Consider the following 23173-nt stretch of genomic DNA (forward strand, 5'->3'; position numbering starts at 1 on the left):
CAGTTGATCATTCCTTGCCAACAGAGCATCATACCCATCCAACCTGATGACTCCTGTCCTTTTGTCAGCCACTGGGGCATTATCAAATTCCTGAGATTCCAATGACTCAAAGATATCCAAGGCTTCTTGAGGGGTCTTGGTAGTCAATGATCCACCAGCAGTGGCATGCACCAAGGTTCTAGTGTTAGTGGTCATTCCTTGCAGGAAGATTGCTGCTTGTTGCCATGCCTCAATTCCATGTTGTGGACATTTCCTCAACAAAGTCTTGAATCTCTCTCAAGCCTCATAAATGGATTCTGACTCTTTCTGCTTAAAGCTTGTAATCTCATCCTTCAACTTGGCCCTCTTGGATGCTGAGAAAAACCTCTGCAAGAACTTGGTTTGCAGATCATCCCAAGTTGTTATACTTCCTTGTGGCAATGATTGCAGCCATTTCCTTGCATCATCCGTCAGTGAATGAGTGAATAGTCTCAACAAAATTGCATCTCTTGTGACACCATTTATCTTCACAGTATCACTCAACAATAGAAAGTTCTCTATGTGCAAGTAAGGGTCCTCTGCACTGGTTCCAGCAAACTGATCCTTCTGCACCAAATGTATCAAAGCAGGCTTCAATTCAAAGTTGTTGGGCTCCACTGTTGGGCGCACAACACTCCCAATTGGAGGAATCACTGCAGGAGTCATGTACTCTCCCAGTGTCCTCTGTGGTGGTGGTGGTCTGTGATTCTCTGCCATTATCTCTTCCTGATTAACCGTACTTGATTCACCAATTTCTTGCAAACTGTCTCCTTTGCCTGGCTGCCCTTTTGTGCTTCCTCAATGTCCTTTCTAATTCTGGATCATACAACAACAAATTCGGATCAAGTGTACCTCGCATATACCAGAATCAAAATTGACCAGAAACTTAACATAAACTAAAATACCGAAAATAAAAGGATTCAATCTCAGAATTCTATAGTATCAATTAGTGTTGAAAAACAAATTCCCCGGCAACGGCGCCAAAAACTTGTTGGACGTTTAGCAAGTGCACTAGTCGTACAAGTAATAAAATGATGAGTAAAGATCGTTCCCACGAGGAATTGTGTTCAAACACCAATAAACCATAGAAAACTAATTTGAATCAGATAAGAGTTTGTAAAAATCATGAATAATTTGTCACCAGGAAATTGATTGTAAGTAATTTGACACAAAATAAATATGGATTAGGAATTAATAAAACAAAAAGTAGTCAGAAAACAACTTTCCTCCATAATAACCCATGTAAAAATTGATCATATGATGAATTCCTTTCCATGTGATGTTAATCAACCTTTTACTTATCATCAAGATGTAATCCCTTACTACCCTGATAGATACATTAATCAGAAACCCCAATCCCTTGGTGATCTCTTTCTTAATACATGCATGAAATACTAAAGTTTTAAGATTACATCAGAATTCTAGCATCAATCCCTTGAGTACTAGAATTCTGATGTTGAGATTATCAAATACAGAAGTCATATAAACATCCCTGTTCTATATTACTTCCATGATATAAATAATTAAATCAGAAAATCTCAAATCAACACATGAAAAATACTTCATCATATTAATCAAATCAACATAATATTATCATGGAGTTCTATTGCATTCAGACTACAAAGACTCTACTCAGACATGACTAAGGAATAAATAAGAGAAGAAGAAGCAAACTTCATTTCCATGTTGAAAGTCTTCAATCTCCAAACTATTACAAGGAAATCCTATTACAAAAACTAAAACTAAAAGAATTTAGAGAGAAGTGAGACTAAAGTTTAAGAGAGAGAGCAAGTTCAGATCCCTCAGATCCAGATTTTTCTAAGTGTCAAGGCTTTGCCTTATATAGTGTTACAATTAAAAACAGAAAACTGATGTGGGCGCTAAAACGTCCATAAGTGACCGTTTTAGCGTCCATGCTTTACGTATGCTCAACGGCTTTTGACTGATTCCATCGCTAAAATGTTAAGGAATGACCGTTTTAGCGTCCAAACTTGGTGAATGCTCAACTGACTTTAACTGACTCCAACGCTAAAACTCTTGATTTGGACGTTTTAGCGGTGAAGACCAGAATCCTTTTTCCACTTTAGGGCGCTAAAACGCTTATTGTAGGCCGTTTTAGCGCCCAAGACCAGCAATTTTCCATCTTCTAAGTGCAGCATCGCGCTAAAACACTCTGTGTGGCCGTTTTAGCGCTCATCACCAGCAAGTTTTGGCCTCTTCCTGTAGCAGGGCGCTAAAACGCTCAGTGTGGACGTTTTAGCGCTCAACATTTAGGCAATTTTTCTCCTCTTGAGCTCCAGAATCTTCTTCCTTCTCCAGTTGTCTTTCAAGCTTGATTTTCCTACAAGAATCATACCAATTTCCAATAAAGCTTTTGAACTTGTAATTGAGGACATCTTAGGACATTAACCTTGTTTTTCATCATTTAATCACACAATTTGATCCTAATTCCTGCTAAAAACCATGATGAACTAAGGGTTCATCAGTAGACAAACCCGACCTCTTTGCAAATGAAGGAGGAATCACTAACCTCTCCTGTAGCCGTGGTAATACGCATAGGGGGAATCATTCGTGATACTTTTAATCCTAACCCCTTAGCCACATATTCCGCCACGAACGAGTGCGTAGCTCCAGAATCAAATAAAACAGATAAATCAATATTAGAAATGAAAATTGTACCTTTTACCAAATTTGGCGCCTTCGCCGTCTGCTGTGCATTAGTAGTATAAACACGCCCAACTTTAGGTGCAGATGGCAAGGTCTGCAGATTCGCAGCCTGCCCAGTATTATTAGTACAATTGTAGGCATAATGCCCAACCTTACCACATTTGAAACAAGCATTTGGGGCCACATTACAAGGCCCATGATGAAACTTCTTGCACTTATCACAACGAGGAGCAGAATTTCTCTCATTATACCCACTTCTCTGACCACCACCCCTTTTAAACTGACCTGGGGGCTGTCTTACCTGCAACCCCGTACCTCTATTATTGTTTTGATGGTAGCCACCTCTGTTATTATTGTCGGGAGGAGCAGATGTCCTCGAAGAACCAGATTTTGGATATCTATTATAAACACTTTCAACCCGTTTACACTGAGTCACAAGATCTGCAAAGTTTCTCACAGCAGTATTAGACATCCTCTTTGCAATTTTTTAATTCAAACCCCTCTGAAATTTAGCAGAAAGAAACTCAGGGGTCGGCAGCACACCCCTATAATTGGCAAATTTCACCAATTCATTAAACTTTGCCACATAGGCATCAATAGTCATGGTACCCTGTATCAACTTTTCAAACTCACCTTGTTTAGCTTCCCGGACATCCCTAGGAAAGTATTCCTCACGAAACAGTCTCTCAAATAAAGTCCATGTAATCTCTTCCCCTTGAATAATGAAAGGCTGAGATGCAGTGTACCACCACTCATGGGCATCTCCCTCGAGCATATAAACAGAATACAACAACCTCTGGGGACCCTGACACTCCATAACCTGGAAGATTTTATCCATACCTCTCAACCAAGTAGTCACTACCTTCGGGTCCCTTGACCCCTGAAATGATGGCGGCTTGTGCTTTCTAAAAGAGATGAGTCTCTGCTCATTAGTACCTGCCAACACTTGCCCAGCAATCCCAGAAGACTGAGCAGCAACAGAAGGATCCACAGAAGGCTCTGGGATGTAAGTAGGATCAGTAGTGTGGTGACTAGCCTCGCCAGACTGACGACTAGCACCACTCCCCTCCTGCTGAGGAGTAACAGATGGCGTACGGGTAGCAGTCTTCGTAGCCGTATATGGAGGAGAATCATCCCTCCTATGCCGAGCCCTGTCCTCCCTCATCTCATTCATGAAGGCATGCATCATATCCTGATTATTTTTCATCAGGGTCTCGGTCATATTTCTATTGGCAGCAGTCTCTTCCTGCAGTGCATTCAGGACTGCAGTAATAGGATCTGGTGCTACTAAATGACCTGCACCTCTAGCTCCACGGTGACCCCGTGCCCTGCTATACAACACAAGATACAGTACTACTTTATCAGAGTTCCCTTACAAAACTGCTCTGATACAATAAAATGTGACAGCCCGTTACGTACCGGTACTGTTAACATTAATTATGATATTAAGCGCAGTTACAATCACAGCAACTCATTTATAAAAATACGAATAAACTTTTTCCGATTATTACGCGAGCATTTAAAACAATCAAACGCGTAACAATTAAAGCTGTGACCGTAACCGTAAACTCTTACGGAAGACTTATTTAAACTATTTTTATAACTTACTTTACTTATTACAAGTTACTAAGGGATTTCCATAAACCCACTTAGCCAATTACCAACCTTTACGTTTTTACCTTTTCGAACATGGTTCACTCATCAATTTTCTGCGAACACACCGCTCACAACCGTACCTTCTTTTTAGATTATATCTTTGTCTTACTTAATTTCCTTTTCAACAAGCTATCACACGCTCAATTCGGAGCTCATTTGCTCCGGTTATCGCCGTTTGAAGTTGGATAAGCAAAATAGCCAACCAACCCCCAAAACAGCTCTAAACCTCTCTCACTCCACGAATTACTGCACTCAATCCACTTATTCAATTGCTCTCAAATTTTTACACCATAAACTAGACACCTCAATCTTAGATTTGATATATCATACGCTTATTTTTAATGAGAAACGAAGCGGGAATTAATTTCCCAAAACTGGACCAGAACTGCCACATGTGCAGTGGGCACATGAGCAGTCTGCGTTCCTCCAATTTTTCCAGGTCTAAGACAAACCCAGAATTTCCTCAAATTTTGACACAACTTAGAGGACATCTCAGCCTTCAAAATGGCGTATGGTACGTCCTTATTGGACCTCTATGGAGGGAGACATGCTCTCCCGAAGTTCGCCTAAAATCTGCCAATTCTACAGAAAATTCGCCAGAGTTTCCTTTGTGTTTCCAATAATCCCAAATTTGTTAAAGATCATTTAAGCCTCAAATGTACCTAATAGACACATGATAATACAGTAATAATCCAATGGGTGGCACACACAAAGACCAACAATGCCTTGGGGCACTTACAACCTAATCCAATTTATATTTATTAAAACGATAGCTTACTTTAAATCCATATATAGTTGCAATCACTCAATCCAATTTCATGCATATTCATCATACAATTACTCATAACCTAAAATAGGCCTAAAGCCCTTCCATCATACCATGTCATGCATCAAGTACAATTACAATATTTGCTTTACAACTTACAACTTGAAACTTTAACTTTAACTTACATTCTTCCAATATTACAACTTACATACAAATGACAACATAACCAAATACATAACTACTAGACTTAGGCAAAATGGCATGAACAAATATGCTAATGAAGCTCATACCACATACATATGAGATGTTCATGCCCTAAGTCTAGCCTAGGCCACACGGCCAACAAAATGCAAAATGTGAAGCACTATACTGCTCACTCTGCGGGCCTCTTGCCCGCTGCTCGGGCTCCACTGCTACCTCCTGAAATAAATGCCCAGAGACGGGGTGAGATATATGAATATATCTCAGTAACCAAGAGGTTCTGGAGAAAAATCCACCCAATGATTCACTTCGATGCATATCAATAGAATAAAATAACCACTTTGAAAACGGGATATAGCAAGGGATTTAGAGAAACTGGGGGATATCGGAATACAAAATACGACGATGCGGGATGGTAGCTACCAATACCACGCACGCCCTGGGCATATATAAGCCTATGGGTCAACCCAAGGTGTGATCAAATCACTGCCACCAAGGTACCCATTCCATCAAGCCCATGGGTCCACCCAAGGTGTGATCAAATCACTACCCCCAAGGTACCCATTCCATCTATAACACCTGAGATATTCCTAGTGTGCTCCTATCCGGATCACACACTATGACCCTCGGTCAAATGGAACTCCCTCTCGGAGACCTATCCAGTGGAAGTCCGCACTGCCCGCAGGCTAAACTAGTCTACTGGCCAGAGACTCGGTACATAAGTACCCACTGTGATATATGCATGCATGCCAATGCTGTTCTACACTACTCATACACACTTTCTACCGTTGCCATCAACTGGAAAGGTGGAACAGAAAAGGGGAACAAGCCCCAGTACCAAGAGGTTACCTTAAATATTGTTTTCACAAGCTCCGCAGCAGCTTATCCCTCAACTCGGTACACAGCAGAATGCCTACACAGAGGACATTCCCAATCACTTATAGTTCAACCAATACATGCTAATTTGCAATTATACATGCATTGAACCAATTACTTACCTCAATCCTCTTGGTCCCGGACCAAGGGCAGCTCACTGATTCAAGATTCGGGATTCAGGTCGACGTACGACAACCTATACAATGACATACAACCATCAGTACGCATCGAATAACGTCAAAACGCCTAAATCACCTCACTCACACTTGGTAGGTTCGGCCATCCTAGGCTTATTTTCAATTTTATTTTTCTAAATTTTCTTTCTCATTTTATTACGCCTCAATATGTTGCCAAGAGGTCAGTTCAAGTGCCGTTTCGCGATTTTCGCGTCGAATTAGAAACTCTAATTTTTAACATTAACTATTCTCCTTTAATTATGCTTGATCAGATGAATCCAGAGTCCTCCATTCGTTCGGAGAAAACACTGTTTTAAGCTATTGCGCGCGCCGTTGGCACGCATCCCCAAAATGACTTACTTTCATCAGATTTTATCAACAATCATATTTCCTAACTCAATAGACCATTTGTAATTCATATTTGAAACCTAGAGCTCAAAATTCAGCTGGCACGTTTTATGGTGTAATCGAAACGCGGTATTTTTACCCGCGAAAAACACTATTCACTGATTTTTCTGAAACTTGCCTGTCAACTCAATTTTTCATTATGAACCCATTTCCAGGGTTATTTTTATCATCTGAGACCTTCTACTCAATTTTTATCCTCCTAGGGTTGTGTGTTGGCTAATTACCATTTTGCCCTTTCTTTGTATTTTGGCCTAATCTTTAGGATATTCACTAATCCATCACTTGATTGCTCACTTAATATTTTAATTACTTGATTTACAATTGTGAAGTGTTATAATAAACTCTTGGTCTTTGACCAACAACTTGCATAAAGGCTTGGCAATTTTTGAAAAATCTTTAATGAACCGCCTATAAAATCCTGCATGACCAAGAAAACTCCTCACACCTTTGACATTGACAGGTGGAGGAAGTTTCTCTATCACATAGATTTTTGCCTTATCTACTTCTATTCCTCTCCTAGACACCTTGTGTCCAAGAACATTTCCTTCAGTCACCATGAAGTGACATTTTTCCCAGTTCAAAACCATATTACAATCTTGAAAACTTTTTAAAACAGAATCCAAATTTTCCAGACATGCATCAAAATCAGAACCAAATACAGAAAAATCATCCATGAAGATTTCTATATATTTCTCTACCATATCAGAAAAAATGGACAGCATGCACCTTTGAAAAGTGGCAGGAGCATTGCATAAGCCGAAGGGCATCCTCCAGTATGCAAAAATTCCATATGGGCATGTAAATGCGGTCTTCTCTTGATCCTCCGGAGCCACAGCTATCTGGTTGTAACCTGAGTAGCCGTCCAAGAAACAATAGAAGGCATGTCTTGCCAACCTCTCCAACATCTGATCCAAGAACGGAAGGGGAAAATGGTCCTTCCTTGTTGCCTTGTTCAATCTCCGATAGTCAATGCACATCCTCCAGCCAGTAATTGTTCTTGTGGGAATCAGTTCATTCTGCTCATTCTTCACCACAGTCATTCCTCCTTTCTTGGGTACTGTTTGAACAGGACTCACCCAAGCACTGTCTGAGATAGGATAAATCATCCCAGCATCAAGTAGCTTCACAACCTCCTTCCTCACTACCTCTTTCATAGTGGGGTTGAGTCTTCTCTGTGGTTGCCTTACTGGTTTGACTTCCTCTTCCATCAAGATTTTGTGGGTGCAGAAAGAAGGATTGATACCTTTAAGATCTGAAAATTGCCATCCCATAGCTGTTTTATTCTTCTTGAGTACCTTAATCAACTTCACTTCTTCACTCTCAGATAACATTGCATTGATGATTGCTGGATATGTTTGATCATCCCCAAGGAACACATACTTCAGATTTGAAGGTAGTTCTTTAAGCTCTACCTTAGGTGCTCCCACAGGAATGTCATCTATCTTCTTATCAAGCTCTTCCACTACCGGTTCCTCTTGATAATTTTCTGTACATGTCTCCTCAATAAATCTGTCTTCCTCCAATGAAAAGTCTTCTTCTCTATTCACTTCTTCCACCATCTCTTGTATGACATCAATACTGAAACAATCCTCCACATCAACAGGATGTTTGATGGCTTCAAAGACATCAATTGTAACTGTTTCTTCTTCCACCCTTAGCATCAACTTCCCTTGTTCAACATCTATCTGGGATCTTGTAGTTGCTAAGAATGGTCTTCCTAGGAGTAAAGGACTTTCAGTATCCTCTTCCTCCATATCAAGTATCACAAAATCCATAGGAAAAATAAACTTGTCCACCTTAACCAACACATCTTCTACTAATCCTTCTGGTCTTTTGATAGATCTATCTGCTAGATGCAGAATAACATTGGTATCCTTCAACTTATTTATCCCCAATGCCCTACAGACAGACAATGGCATCAAATTTATACTTGCCCCCAAATCACATAGTGCTTTACCAACTTCCACATCCCCAATTGCAATTGAAATGCTAAAGCTCCCTGGATCCTTCAACTTTGGAGGTAATTTCTTCTGAATCAGAGCACTACATTCCTCCGTCAAAGCCACTGTCTCACCATCCTTTAACTTCCTCTTCTTAGATAGAAGATCCTTCATAAATTTTGCATAGTGAGGCATGTTCTCCAGGGCTTCAGCAAATGGTATGTTTATCTGCAATTTCTTGAAGATATCCAGAAATCTTGCATAGCGCTGAAACTGAATCTCTTGCTTCAATCTATGAGGGTAAGAAACTTTGGCATATGGAGACAAAGTAACTGGCTGGTCCTGCTTGTCAGCCATCTTCTTCTTCTCCCACTTCATTGTCTTCTTGGGCACACCATCTCTACCTCATCATCAGAGACTACATTTTCCTTCACCTTCTATACCTCATCATCAGCAACTACCACCTCTTTTTCTTCCTTATTTTCCTTCACTGTTTCTTTTTCTTTATTTTCCTTCACCTTCTCTACCTCATCATCAGAGACTACATTTTCAACCACAACCTCTTCTTCATCCTTCTTATCTTCCACATTCTTTTTCACCTGTTGAAGCACCAACCCACTTCTTGTCATGATTGCTTTGCAGTGCTCCTTAGGATTCACCATTGTATCACCAGGAAACTTCTCCTGTGGTCTCTCAGATATCTGTCTTGATAGCTGACCAATCTGGGTCTCCAGATTCCTGATAGATGCTTCCTGATTTCTGAATGAAGTCTTGGTCTCTTGCATGAATGCAAATGTTTCCTCTCTGAATGAATTAGACCCCTGAATGTAATCTTGAATAGTCTTGGATAACTGAGCAAAGGTTTTTTCCCATGCAGTAGTATCACTTGGTTGTGATGAGTGTGTTGGAGGAGGATGCAGTGGAGGATTCAACTGATGGTTGGAACTATAACTAAACCCTGGGTGCTGATTCTTGTTCTTCCATGGTGGCACATACATATTTCGCCCCTGGTTGTTGTAATTCCTCTGGTTGTTGTTGTCATACCACACTCCATTAACCTCTGCTTGTTCTGGTGATCCCCCATAGTCACATTCCTCTGTCACATGGTCTTTGCCACAGATAGCACACACACAATTGGTATCCACAGAAGCAACCTTTTGTGAGGATAGTTGCTTAGTGAGAGCATCCAACTATTGTTGTTGTTGTTTCTGTGTCTGCATCAACTGGTCATTCTTTGCCAACAAAGCATCATACCCATCCAGCTTGATGATCCCTGTCTTTCTGTCAGTCACTGGGGCATTATCAAATTCCTGAGATGCCAATGATTCAAAAATATCCAAAGCTTCTTGAGGAGTCTTGGTGGTCAATGAACCACCAGCAGTGGCATTCACCAATGTCCTAGTATTGGTGGTCATCCCTTGTAGGAAGATTGCTGCTTGATTCCACACCTTTATTCCATGCTGTGCACATTTCCTCAATAAAGTCTTGAATCTCTCCCAAGCCTCATAAATGGATTCTGATTCTTTTTGCTTGATGCCTGTGATCTCATCCTTCAACTTTGCCCTCTTGGATGCTGAAAAGAATCTGGCCAAGAACTTGGTTTGCAGATCATCCCAAGTTGTTATACTCCCCTGAGGCAATGATTGCAACCATCTCCTTGCATCATCCTTCAGTGAATGAGTGAATAGTCTCAACAAGATTGCATCCCTTGTGACACCGTTAATTTTCACAGTATCACTCAACAACAGAAAATTTTCTATATGCAAGTAAGGGTCTTCTGCACTGGTTCCAGCAAACTGCTCCTTCTGCACTAACTGTACCAATGCAGGCTTCAATTCGAAGTTATTTGGCTCTGCTGTAAGGCGCACAACACTACAAATTGGAGGAATCCCTGCAGGATTCATGTAATCTCCCAGTGTCCTCTGTGGTGGTTGCACATGATTTTCTACCATAATTTCTACTTGGTTGACAGCACTAGATTTACCCCTTTCTTGAAACTGTCTTCTTTGTCTTGCTGCCCTTCTTTTCTTCCTCAAAGTCTTTTCTAATTCTGGATCATACAACAAGAAGTTTGGATCAATAGTACCTCGCATACACCAGAATCAAAATTGACCAGAAATTTAACACAAAATAAAATGCTGAAAATAAAAGGATTCAATCTCAGATTTCTATGGTATCAATCAATGTTGAAAAACAAATCCCCGGCAACGGCGCCAAAAACTTGTTGCGGATCTAGCAAGTGTACTAGTCGTACAATTAATAAAATGATGAGTAAAGATCGTTCCCACAGAGATTTATATTCAAACACCAATTAACCATAGAAAACTAATTTGAATCAAACAAGAGTTTGTAAAAATCATGAATGTTTTGTCACCAGAAAATTGATTTGAAGTAACAGAATATAATGCTAAAATCTGAATTAAGATTTAATAAAAACAAGTAGTCAGAAAACAACTTCCCTCAACAATAATCTCATGTAAAAACTGACCATATGATGAATTCTTTTTCATGTGATGTTAATCAACCTTTTACTTATCATCAAGATGTAATCCCTTACTACCCTGATAGATACATTAATCAGAAACCCCAATCATTTCTTAATACATACATTAAACACTAAAGTCTTAAGATTACATCAGAACTGTAGGATCAATCCCTTGAGTACTAGAATCCTGATGATGAGATTGCCAAATATAGGAGTAGTGTAAACATTAATGTTCTACACTACTCCCTTAGTAGAAAGAATTGAATAAGAAAATCTCATATCAACACATGAAAAATACTTCATCATAATAATCAAACATACATAAGATTATCATTAAGTTCCATTGAATTCAGACCACAATGACTCTACTCAGACATAACTAAAGAATACACAAGAGAAGAAAGATCAAACTCCATTGCCATGCAGTGAATCTTCAATCTCCAAGTACAATTACATAAGAAACTGACTAATACAAGAACTAAGTCCTAAGAATTTTAGAAAGAAATCAGATCAGAGAATCTGATGTAAGAGAGAGAGAGAGAGAGAGAGAATCCAGATCTTTAAAAATGTGAAGGCCCTTGCCTTACATAGTTTTACAAATTCAAACAGAAAAACTAACATGGGCGCTAAAACGTTCATGAGTGAGCAGTTTAGCGACCATGCTTGACGTATGCCCAATGCTTTTAACTATCTTGAACGCTAAAACGTTCATGAATGGCCGTTTTAGCGTCCATGTGCGGTGAAAGCTCAACTGTCTCCAACACTAAAACACTTGGTTTGGACGTTTTAGCGTTGGAGACCAGAGTATTTTTCCAACAGCAGGGCACTAAAACGCTTGATCAAGGAGTTTTAGCGCCCAAGACCAGCAACATTTTGTCCTCGGATTGCAGCAGCGCGCTAAAATGCTCTGTGTGGACGTTTTAGTGCTCAGCACCAGCAAGTTTTGGCTTCTTTCTGCAGCAGGGCGCTAAAACGTTCTGGATAAACGTTTTAGCGCTCAACACTTAGAATTTTTCTCTTCTTCAGAATCTTCTTCCTTCTCCCAGCTGCCTTTTAATCTTGCTTTTCCTACAAGAATAATACAAATTTTCAATAAAAATTCTTGAACTTGTAGTTGAGGACATTCTAAGATATTAACCTCTTTTTCCATCATTTAATCACACAGATTGATACTAATTCATGCTGAAAAACCTGATGAACTAAGGGTTTATCAGTAGTTCATTTTTTGATGAGACCATGATTACTCATTGGTTAAGTTTATGAAGTTGAGCTATTATTTGAAATTGAGCAACCTAGCCACTATTTCTGAGTTGTTTGAGGACAACCAACAGTTTAGTTTTGGGGTGTTTGATGGAACAAAAACTCGTTCTCATCTAAGCCCATTTTTGTGGTAAAATACCATCTGTTCCCTAATCTGATGAGCAACTTTTGCATTAAAAACACATGTTTATATCTTTGTTACAAAAACACAGTGGGGAACAGATGATGATGTAATCATTTGAGAAATATAGATAAAAGGGAACGGATTAGGAACATTAAATACACATTCTCCACTAACTCAATCTCTATGTACACTTTGCAGGTAATGTTGAAAAGAAGCTTCCATAAAGCATAAGCAGTACAACAATCAAGCAGGAAGAAACGTGTACAACAGAGAATAAAGAGTTCCTATTGGCTAAGAGGAAAGCAAGGCATGGGTTAATGCAGAAGAAAAGGAAAATCTCAACAATAAGTTTCCCATCCAGCAACTTGCGTCCCTCTGAGCACTGTTCACACCGCCCCTTCCATGCAGTCAAGAAAATAACTCAAAGGAAATTACAATTTTGCCACCCACTCTTCTACCTATAAATAAGACGTTCCAACACGAAGAAACCATCGAATTCCTTAAGAAGAGATCACTTAATTTATTTGTAGTTTTCTTTTCAGTAGTACAGTTTAGCAATAGTTAAGTGACAACACTCTTTCTCTATTCTATATCACCACTTGAGACTCCTCACGAGCAACAACCATACTTCTCCATTTTATTTTCTTGTAACCTAACTGTTTATTATTAATATAAGTTGTTATTTCTTTTCTCTTCCATTCGTTATCTCTGAACTGAATCTCGGGTCTATGGAACTTCAGTTTGGAATAATTATGTTTATTGTTATAGCCATGGGCTAAGTTATTTGTGGAACGGAAAAACTGTGAAGTTCTTAAAGAACTATTTTCAAAACTCTTGTACTAAAGCTTTTTTATTTCTGTGATTAAGTGTGCTATATTCATTGAGTACCAATGGAAATTGAACTTATACTGGGAAAGGAACTTCCATAAGGAAGGGATTTCAGACAGCTTAATTAGAGGGGGAAGGTATTGTTGTGAAAACAACAATACTGGTTGCCTTAGGAATAAGAGACCACCTCTTTCACTGAAGGTTCTGTACCTAGTAACTGTTGGAGTCAAGGGAGCCATAAGAATATGGAAACATGTGAGCCATTAAAGTCCATGAGCTGAGAAATTAGAGTTGGCAGCGAAGAGACTTGAACAAATTCAGAAGGGTTAAGTCCTGAGTGGAGAATATAGCTATTTAAGAATGGAACAGTGGATCCGTTCCTTGTGTTAAAAACTGTTTTATCCATCCACCTTGTTGTCTCTTAAATATTGTTTTTTATTATTATTATCTTTTTTAAATCTTGTGACAACAACAACCAATATCCAATGAATATTGTTGTTCCTTCTCTCATCAAGAAAGATTTCATATATAACGATGCGAGGAGCTGTTTTCAGTTACATTGAACCTACTATTCTTGAGGAACGTTGTCAAGATAGGAGGGAACGTTTGACCAATCAGATCAATTACTAAACTTTCTTTTCATTTTTATTCTTTTTAAAATAGTTTAAGGTATAATTTAGAGCTCTATCCTCGTTGGAACAATAATCTGGGCATTAATAGTCCATTTATTACTTGATGCATGCACTTGCTCACTTGGGTTGAAGTCAAGAGAACAAATGTGTTTTCTCTTGATGAACTGAATTAAGGGAACGTCCTTTACATGAACATCTAAGAAATCAACAGGTTCGCACCCAACAATAGAGATAGATATAGATAAAGAGAGAAAAGAGATATGATGGAACAGGAATGGTCTGAGCCAAAACCATGCACCCATCCGGCCCACTGGCCTCCTGCATACAACATACGGGCTTTCACCCAAGAATGTGTTCCTAGAACATCATTCAAGACACCCCTAACTATAACTTCCGAGACATTCCTAGAGTGCTCCTCAACGGATAACATCTCTACGGCCCCAGGCCAACTGGAACTCCCTACGGAGGCCTCTACAGTGAAAGTCTCCATGCCATACGACAACTATCTACTGGCAAGAGATACGGTACAACTCTATGTACCCCACATCAACACAATGCATGATCATGTTATGATTACACTATTAAATCAAACAACTTCCAACCACTACCTCAATGGGCATGGTGGCGCACACACGGGGATTAATCCCGGTACCAAGAGATTACCTTTTTAAAACTCCCAAGCTAGGTAGCTTCAAATACAAGTTACATTGTAACTTACTCCAACCAAGAAATGCCTGAACAAAAGGTCATTTCCACAACACTTAGTACCACAAAGACCACTCAATTGGTCATATAAGCAATCATGCAAAAAGTGATCCAATCACTTACCAATATTCTTTTGGTCAAGGACCAAAGGCAATCCACCAAACATCAATCTTCAAGAATTAAGTCTGTGGAAGACAACCTACAATAATCACAACGTTGGATCATCAATCAACTTGTCACACAATTCAAAATACAAGACAATGAACTCCCCGTTCACCCCCCCACTTAATCAATTAGGCCCTTAAGGCCAATTTTACAAGTTCATGTTGTTAGGTTTCTTAGCCTATCACAACACCGTATCAAGCTCCCAATTGCATTTAATCATAACTCAACCTCATTTTTCCTAATTTTTCTCATTGAGGCTGAATCCAAGACAACCAACCAATGGCTAGGGATTTTTTTCATAAACTCAAAGTATCATACACCCACACAAACCACTTAAATTTGATTCAAATCAACACAAGTCCAATTATACAATTTTTGCATCTAGGGGTGCTAAACAAACCAGGGCCTTTGACTCAGGTCGTGAAGGCCTAAGCTTACATGTCTAAAATTGGTTGTTGGAACCAGGATTGGACTTGTATAAAAGCTCGTTTAATAAAAAGGCCTCAGGCTTCAATTGAAAAGCTCGGCCTTAGAGCCTCTCAGGCAGGCTTAGTATATTAATTTTTATTTTATAATTTTTATACTGCTTATAATAGTCCCCTCTCTCTCTCTTCAATCCATTTCGCCTCATTTTATTAGTTAAACAGATTTTTTGAATAATTTCATTCTATATTATGTTGTTTGGATATACATTGAATTTATGAACATTTATGGAATTATTAGTGTTGTTGATTGTATATTCTGTTTGGATAAATTTTTATTGTCTATTTTTTTAAAACAGGCTAATCCAGGCTTTTAGTTTTTGTAAATAAGTCAAGCCGCAGGCCGATAATTATATTCATAACAGGTAACAGACTTGGTCAGACTGACACATTTAAACACAGGCTTAGCCTTGAAAGACTAAAGTTTGGCTCGGCTCGGCCCGTTAACACCCCTATTTGCATCATCTTTTCCCAATTTTCACCTATATGGTTGAAATACATATTCAAGGGTACCAAGAGATCTTTTGTAACATCCAAATTTCTAACAATTTTAACAATAATAAAATAATAGAAAATTTGTCAAAAATAACATTTATTTATTTATTAAGATTACATAAATATTGCGGAAGCTAAATTAAAAATCAATTTGGGGAAATTTTACTGCCACACCTGTAACTGGGACAAGTACAAGGCTAACTAAAATATAATCTTATTCCAAAATATATATTCAATGTAAATATTTAAAAATTTAAAATATAAATTCAAAATCTAAATATATCTAATACATTTATAAATCCTAAGCCAAGTTTGAAAAGTTTGAGATCTTATCCTCACTCCTCACTGCCAGCCCCGAACTTTGCAACCTGCTTCACTTAAACTCTGCTCTCCCGAAGGATCATTGCGGCTCAAAGACAAAGACAAACAATAAGCAAAAGCTGATAATCCCAATCTAGAACACAATGAAGATAGTCATAAGTAAATCAATAATTATAATCAACTCAAAATCAATCAAGTCATTTTATTTAGAATAATTATATCTAAATAAATCAACATAATCAACTCATGATATTTTAATAAGGATAATCATCAACTAACATATTCAGCACACCATTAATCACAATATTACATATATGATAATAATCACAACTCACATCATAATCCAATCAAGTATCAAATTCTATTATTAATCATGTTTAAGCTCTTTTTGTGTATTTAGTGGGAAGAGACCATGGTAGACCCGGGAAATAACCTTGTTGCCAGTCTACCCCGTGACCTGGGAAACCCTGTTGTCAGCCACCTATGTTGCACAGACACTGACACAAAACACGGGATACGACACGACATGACACTCTTACAAGTTAATTCTAAAAAATGTTAGATTTCAACATGTTAGGACACATTTTGATATTAAATAATATTTTTAATTTATGTGGTATATATTATATTTAATATTCAATAATTTAACAAAAAAATAAAGCTAAACTTATAATACCCATTAATTTTGCAAAGAAACATAAGATATCCCAAATATTTATATTAAACTTAGTAAAATGGTAATCGTAGTTCAACGAATCTAATAGTTAAAACTAAAAATTCAATGCAACGCAATCTTTGAAGCCTTTTTTAAGTCTCTGCAATGCATATTGGAGTGTCGGAGTATCAGAGAGTGTCAGGAAGTGTCGGACACGACACATCAAGGTTATTGAAGTGTTGGTGCATCATAGCCAGCCACTTATAATAAAAATTGGCCATCATCAAAATATCAAATCCTAGTGTGCACACCTCTTCCCAAAGTTGCTACTAGTATCCCGGAAATCCCTGTTGCCAGATACCACTATGGGAAGAACAAAAACATCATTGTCACATCATGTAATATCAAAGGCATAAAGTCCAAAAAGTGTTGTTCATTACTTTGGGAGGTACCATCCCAAAGTTATCCTCCCACTATTAATTAATCACAATCACACATAATTTCAATTCAATCATAAATCTCTTATTCAGAAAGTTTCCTTAAAAGCATCATAATTTGTATAATTATTCAATAAGATCCATGTACATAATCAATTTTCATATCATAATCATAGTTTCCAAATTTATTCATATATCATATCATAATCGTAAGACTCATATATCGCACATAACCATAATTTTCAAAATAATAAAATTTTCTTAAATATTCTAATTATCACATGTAGTGATTTAAATTAAAAAAATTACATATATATAAAAAAAAGTGTTCCCACAAAACAAACCTAAGAACACCTGGGGAATAGGATTACATCCAAGAAAATAATTATATAATTAATCTTGTGATTTCCTATAAATTAACTAGGGATTAGGATTACATCCAAGAAAATAATTATATAATTAATCTTGTGATTTCCTATAAATTAAGATTAAACACAACAAAATTCCCAATAATGTTCATATATAAAAGAAGATCATGAAAATAAAATAATTAAACATATTGAGAAGATTTATAAATTAACCTATTGGGTTTTTACATCAAAAGGATCTTAAGGTTGATCTAAACTTCTAAATCACACTATTAATATATTAGGTTCCATTATAAACATATCACTAATTTAGTAAATTTTAAAGTATCTTCAAATAAATCAAAATATTAGTCAATTTTTCACAAAACTATAATTAATTATAAAAATATTTAACATGCATATTGATAAATTTATGTCACTAATAGTCGCATTTTATGTTATTCAACAATGTAAAAGAAGAAGATATATAAATAATTTGTAAGAAGATAAAAAGATATATATATATATATATATAATATTAATTAATTAAATAAAGTTAATACTCTAAGGATTATAATTTACATGTAACAAATTTCAAATAAAACAACCTATAATTGTATAAATAATTCAATTATTTTTTATATGTATTAATAAAATCCAATAAAATTCCCAACAATATAATTATCCTATAATATCTTTTAAAATAAATTTTGAATAAAACTATCATAGGATTTCCTAAGCATGGGGAATACATCATCAAACAAGATTCATAAAGCTGGCTTATGACTCTCTAGGGATTAAGATTACATCAAATAAGCTAACATATGACTTTCTAGGAATTAGGATTATATGGTCTCCGTGTTTGCTACCTTCTAGAATTTGGGGAAGAGAAGCGGTTGGTAACCAAAGGAAGATAATAATAAAAAAAAATAAAAATAAATAAAAATAAATATTTGAAATAAGGAGAGAGATAGTAGAGGAGAAGAAGAGTAGAGGCGAAATGTTGAGGATTGAAAATGAATTGGTTTGATTAGGCTAGGCCTCTATTTATAGTTGAAGTTTTGGGCTCGAATATGGATTTCGTGCAATTATTTCCTTATTTTTCATTGATGTATTTGACTCAGATATTGACTTTATACACTATTTTCTTTTTATTCTTAAATTCTTATGGCTTAGAATATCGCTAACTCATTACTAACTCATTATTGACTCAATGCTGACTCATCATATCTAATCAAATTACTAATCAAACATTACCAATCAAACATTTATGCATAAATGGCCAATCAATTAATAATTCAAACAATCAGAATTTATCATATAATCCTAATAATATATATATACACATACACACATTATTATTATTATTACTAATTTATAATTTATTAATATCATTAATTTATTGTATTATAAATTACAATTATTTTTCTGGGATATTACATCTTCAATTGATTTTCACACATTAAACACACCATACACCTTGTATTTAGCTATTACAACTAATCCACAACTCAATTTGTCAATTATACAACAATCCAATTTCACAAAACCTCAAGATCATCATCCAAAAATCAACTAATTTACAAACTTTTTGACAAGAATTATTATGAGCTCAATCATCATAAAACATCATTCTGAGACACTGTAACTGTAACAGCCCGTTACGTACCGCTATTGTTAACATTAATTATGATATTAAGCGCAGTTACAATCACAACAATTCATTTATAAAAATACAAATAAACTTTTTCCGATTATTACGCGAACATTTAAAACAATAAAACGCGTAATAATTAAAAGCTGTGACTATAACCGTTAACTCTTGCGGAATATTTATTTTATCTATTTTTACATCACACTTTACTTATTATAAGTTACCAAGGGGTTCCCATAAACCCACTTAGCCAATTACCAAACTTTACGCTTTTACCTATTCGAACATGGTTCACTCCTAAATTTTTTGCGAACACACCGCTCACAACCAGACCTTCTTCTCAGGTTATATCTTTGTCTTACTTAATTTCCTTTTCAAAAAGCTATCACATGCTCAATTCGGAGCTTATTTTCTCCGGTTATCGCCGTTTGAAGTTGGATGAGCAAAATAGCCAACCAACCCCAAAACAGCTCTAAACCTCTCTCACACCATGAATTACTGCACTCAATACTCTCATCCAATTGCTCTCAAATTTTTAAAACATAAACTAGACACCTCAATCTTCGATTTGATATATCATACGCTTAATTTGACTAAGAAACGAAGCAGGAATTAATTTCCCAAAATTGGACCAGAACTGCCACATGTGCAGTGGGCGCATGAGCAGTCTACGTTCCTCCAATTTTTCCAGGTCAAAGACCAACCCAGATATTCCCCAAATTTTGGCACAAGGTAGAGGACATCTCAACCTTCAAAATGGCGTATGGCACGTCCCTATTGGACCTCTATGGAGGGAGATATGCTCTCCCAAATTTCGCCTAAAATCTGCCAATTCTACAGAAAATTCGCTAGAGTTTCCTTTGTTTTTCCAATAATCCCAAATTTGTAAAAGATCATTTAAGCCTCAAATGTACCTAATAATCACATGATAATACAGTAATAATCCAATGGGTGGCACACACAAGGACCAACAACGCCTTGGGGCACTTACAACCCAATCCAGTTTATAGTTATTAGACATATAGCTCATATTAATCATTCTTAAGTAGTTGCAATCACTAACACCTTTTTCATGCATATTTTCATCATACATATAATCATAACCTAAAATAGGCCTAAGGCCCTTCCATCATAAATAGACATGCATCAAGATACGATTACAATATTGCTTTACAACTTACAACTCCAAATGAAACTTAATTACAATCTTCCAATATTACAACATAAATACAAATGGTACAATAAACTACATGGCATGACCACTAGACTTAGGCAAAATGACATGAACAAGACGCTAGTAAAGCTCCTGCTAAATACAAATGAAATGTTCATGCCCTAAGTCTAGCCTAGGCCACATGGCCACCAAAATGCAAAAGGGTAAAACTCCACAGAATCACTCTGCGGGCCTCTTCCCCGTTGCTCCAACGCCACAGGTACATCCTGAAATAAATGCCCCGAGACGGGGTGAGATATACGAATATATCTCAGTAACCCAGAGGTTATGGAGAAAACTCCGCCCAATGGTTCACTTCGATGCATATGAATAGAATACAACAACCAATTTTTAAAACGGGATAAAGCAAGGGTTTTAGAGAAATGGAGAATATAGAGATACAAACTACGACAATACGGGATGGTAACCCCAATTCCACGTACGCCCTGGGCATATATAAGCCTATGGGTATCATCCAAGGTGCGTTCAAAAAACCACAACCATGATGCCCCAACCATCCAAAATGCCAAAGACATTCCCAGTGTGCTCCTACCCGGATCACACACCATGACCCACGGTCAACTGGAACTCCCTCTCGGAGACCTATCCAGTGGAAGTCCAAAACTGCCCGAAGGCTAAGAAAAACTGTCTACTAGCCAGAGACTCGGTACATAAGTACCCATTGTAATAATGCATGCATGCTAATGTGTTCTACACTACTCATATACACTTCCTACCGTTGCCATCAACTGGCAAGGTGGAAAAAAAAAGGGAACAAGCCCCAGTACCAAGAGGTTACCTTAAATAGTTTTCTCACTTAGCTCCGCAGCAGCTTAAGTTCCAAGTCTGCTACTCAACAAAATGCCTACACATAGGACGTTCCCACTTACTCAAAGTTCACAAAATGCATGCCAAATCTCAATTTCACATGCATAATACAGTCACTTACCTCGATCCACCTGGTCCAGGACCAAGGGCAATTCACTGATTCACTGTTCAGGATTCAAGTCGACGTACGACAACCTATACAACCATGTACAGCCGTCAGTATACGTCAATTTACGTCAAAACGCGAAAAAACACAAAAATCCTTCCCATCACCATGATGGTTCGGCCCTTGTAGTGTTATTTTAGGATTTATTTTTCTAAATTATCTTTCCCATTTTATTATGCTTCCTTAGGTTGCCAAGAGGCCAATTCAAGTGCTGTTTTTTCCATTTTACGTCTTTTACTCATCGTTTTGCTAAATATTTCACTCTAGGTTCATTTATGTCCCTAAACACAAGTTATTATTTTCCATTGATTCTAACACTTTCCAACCACCACACAACCCATCTAATCACCATATAATTACACAACACATCATCCAAATGATTTTTCAACATCAATTCCCCTCTTTTTCACTCAATGGCCGAATTGCAACCTATGGCACTCCAAGGGATTTTCAATCAATTTTTACCATTTCCCACCTCCTATGAACCTATTATATCATCATACAATCATACAACAACTCATTAATTAATTCCCAACAAAATTCCAAACTTCAAAGTCATGATCACCAAGATTCTTCTAAGTTAAAAATCAACATTTTTCACCTAAAATTTTCCTTGCAATTCTAGCTTTAATACATCATTCTAAGGCATTATCATCTAATACACATTTTCCAATTGAGCTCTCTAACATCACATATCAACCATGCAAGGTATAGGGTTCAAAATTCAAATCATCACATTCAATCAATTAAAATGCAAGAACACTCACCCAAATGGAAGGTACAAGGCTCCTCCTAAACATACTCCACCATTGGAGCACTTAGAAGCTCCATGAACACAAATCTCCAACTATGAGCCACGGCCTTGAGGAGGGATTTTCGCAAAATATAGCTGTATTCAAGGCTTGCCACTAGTGCCAATGTGTTTAGAAGGTGTTTTCCAACAAATTTCAACTCAAAAATCACTTGATTTGGTTAAGAAATGATGGAGTTATGGAGAAATTAAAATTTGAAGTGAAATGGTCCATGGGAGGGGAAGGCCTGCGGGTTTGCAAGGAAGGAGGGAGAGAGAAGATGATGAATAGTGAGGGGAGATGATGTGGCGTAAGTGAATTTGAGTGGGGTGGGTCCCACGCCACCTCACGCGATTTAAAACTCATTTGAATTTCCCTCCGATTCCACTAAACGTCCAAGATTCACAACTTATTTAGAAACTTTAATTTTTAACATTAACCATTCTCCTTTAATTATACTTGATCAGATGAATCCGGAGTTTTCCGGTCATTCGGAGAAAACACTGTTTTAAGCTACTGCGCGCGTCGTTGGCACGCTTCCCCAAAATGACTTAATTCCATCAAGTTTTATCAAAAATCATATTTCCTAACTCAATAAACCATTTATAATTCATATTTGAAACCTAGAGCTCAAAACTCAATCGGCACATAAGACTTATGACACATAAGACTTATACAGATATGACTGATGATGCCAGGCGTGACCAGATTGTTCAAGCTTCTGAGTTGGAGCCATGAGTACTAGCTGCTAGGAGCCCCCTCCGAGCACCACGTGCTTCTTCTGAGAAGCTTCAGCCAGAGTTACCGATTCCTCCGCAGTGACCATCTTCATTTGCACCATCTTCCTCCACTTTCAGAGCCCCACAGCATGACCTCG

General features: G+C 37.4%; 1 protein-coding gene and 2 non-coding genes across 3 annotated transcripts; 2 read left to right on the top strand and 1 right to left on the bottom strand.

The window, feature by feature from the left end:
• Window positions 1-232: 232 nt before the first annotated feature.
• Window positions 233-339, top strand: LOC133291438 (small nucleolar RNA R71). The gene has a single exon (XR_009748796.1). It is a non-coding gene; the product is annotated as a small nucleolar RNA R71 (small nucleolar RNA).
• Window positions 340-8148: 7809 nt separating this feature from the next.
• On the bottom strand, window positions 8149-10660 carry LOC133291437 (uncharacterized; the record flags this gene model as incomplete). Its single annotated transcript, XM_061489699.1, has 5 exons — window positions 10439-10660; window positions 9947-10168; window positions 9227-9862; window positions 8892-9092; window positions 8149-8798 (listed from the first exon to the last, which is right to left on the bottom strand). Coding segments are annotated over exons 1-5 (1931 nt in total), but the record flags the coding sequence as incomplete, so codon positions are not given.
• LOC133291439 (small nucleolar RNA R71) lies at window positions 10161-10267 on the top strand. Its single transcript, XR_009748797.1, has one exon. It is a non-coding gene; the product is annotated as a small nucleolar RNA R71 (small nucleolar RNA).
• Window positions 10661-23173: the final 12513 nt, after the last annotated feature.

The sequence above is a fragment of the Gastrolobium bilobum genome, unplaced genomic scaffold, assembly GCF_033153095.1.
Source record: "Gastrolobium bilobum isolate Gb01-03AN ecotype WA unplaced genomic scaffold, APGP_CSIRO_Gbil_v1 utg11295, whole genome shotgun sequence".
In the NCBI taxonomy this organism is placed as follows: domain Eukaryota; kingdom Viridiplantae; phylum Streptophyta; class Magnoliopsida; order Fabales; family Fabaceae; genus Gastrolobium; species Gastrolobium bilobum.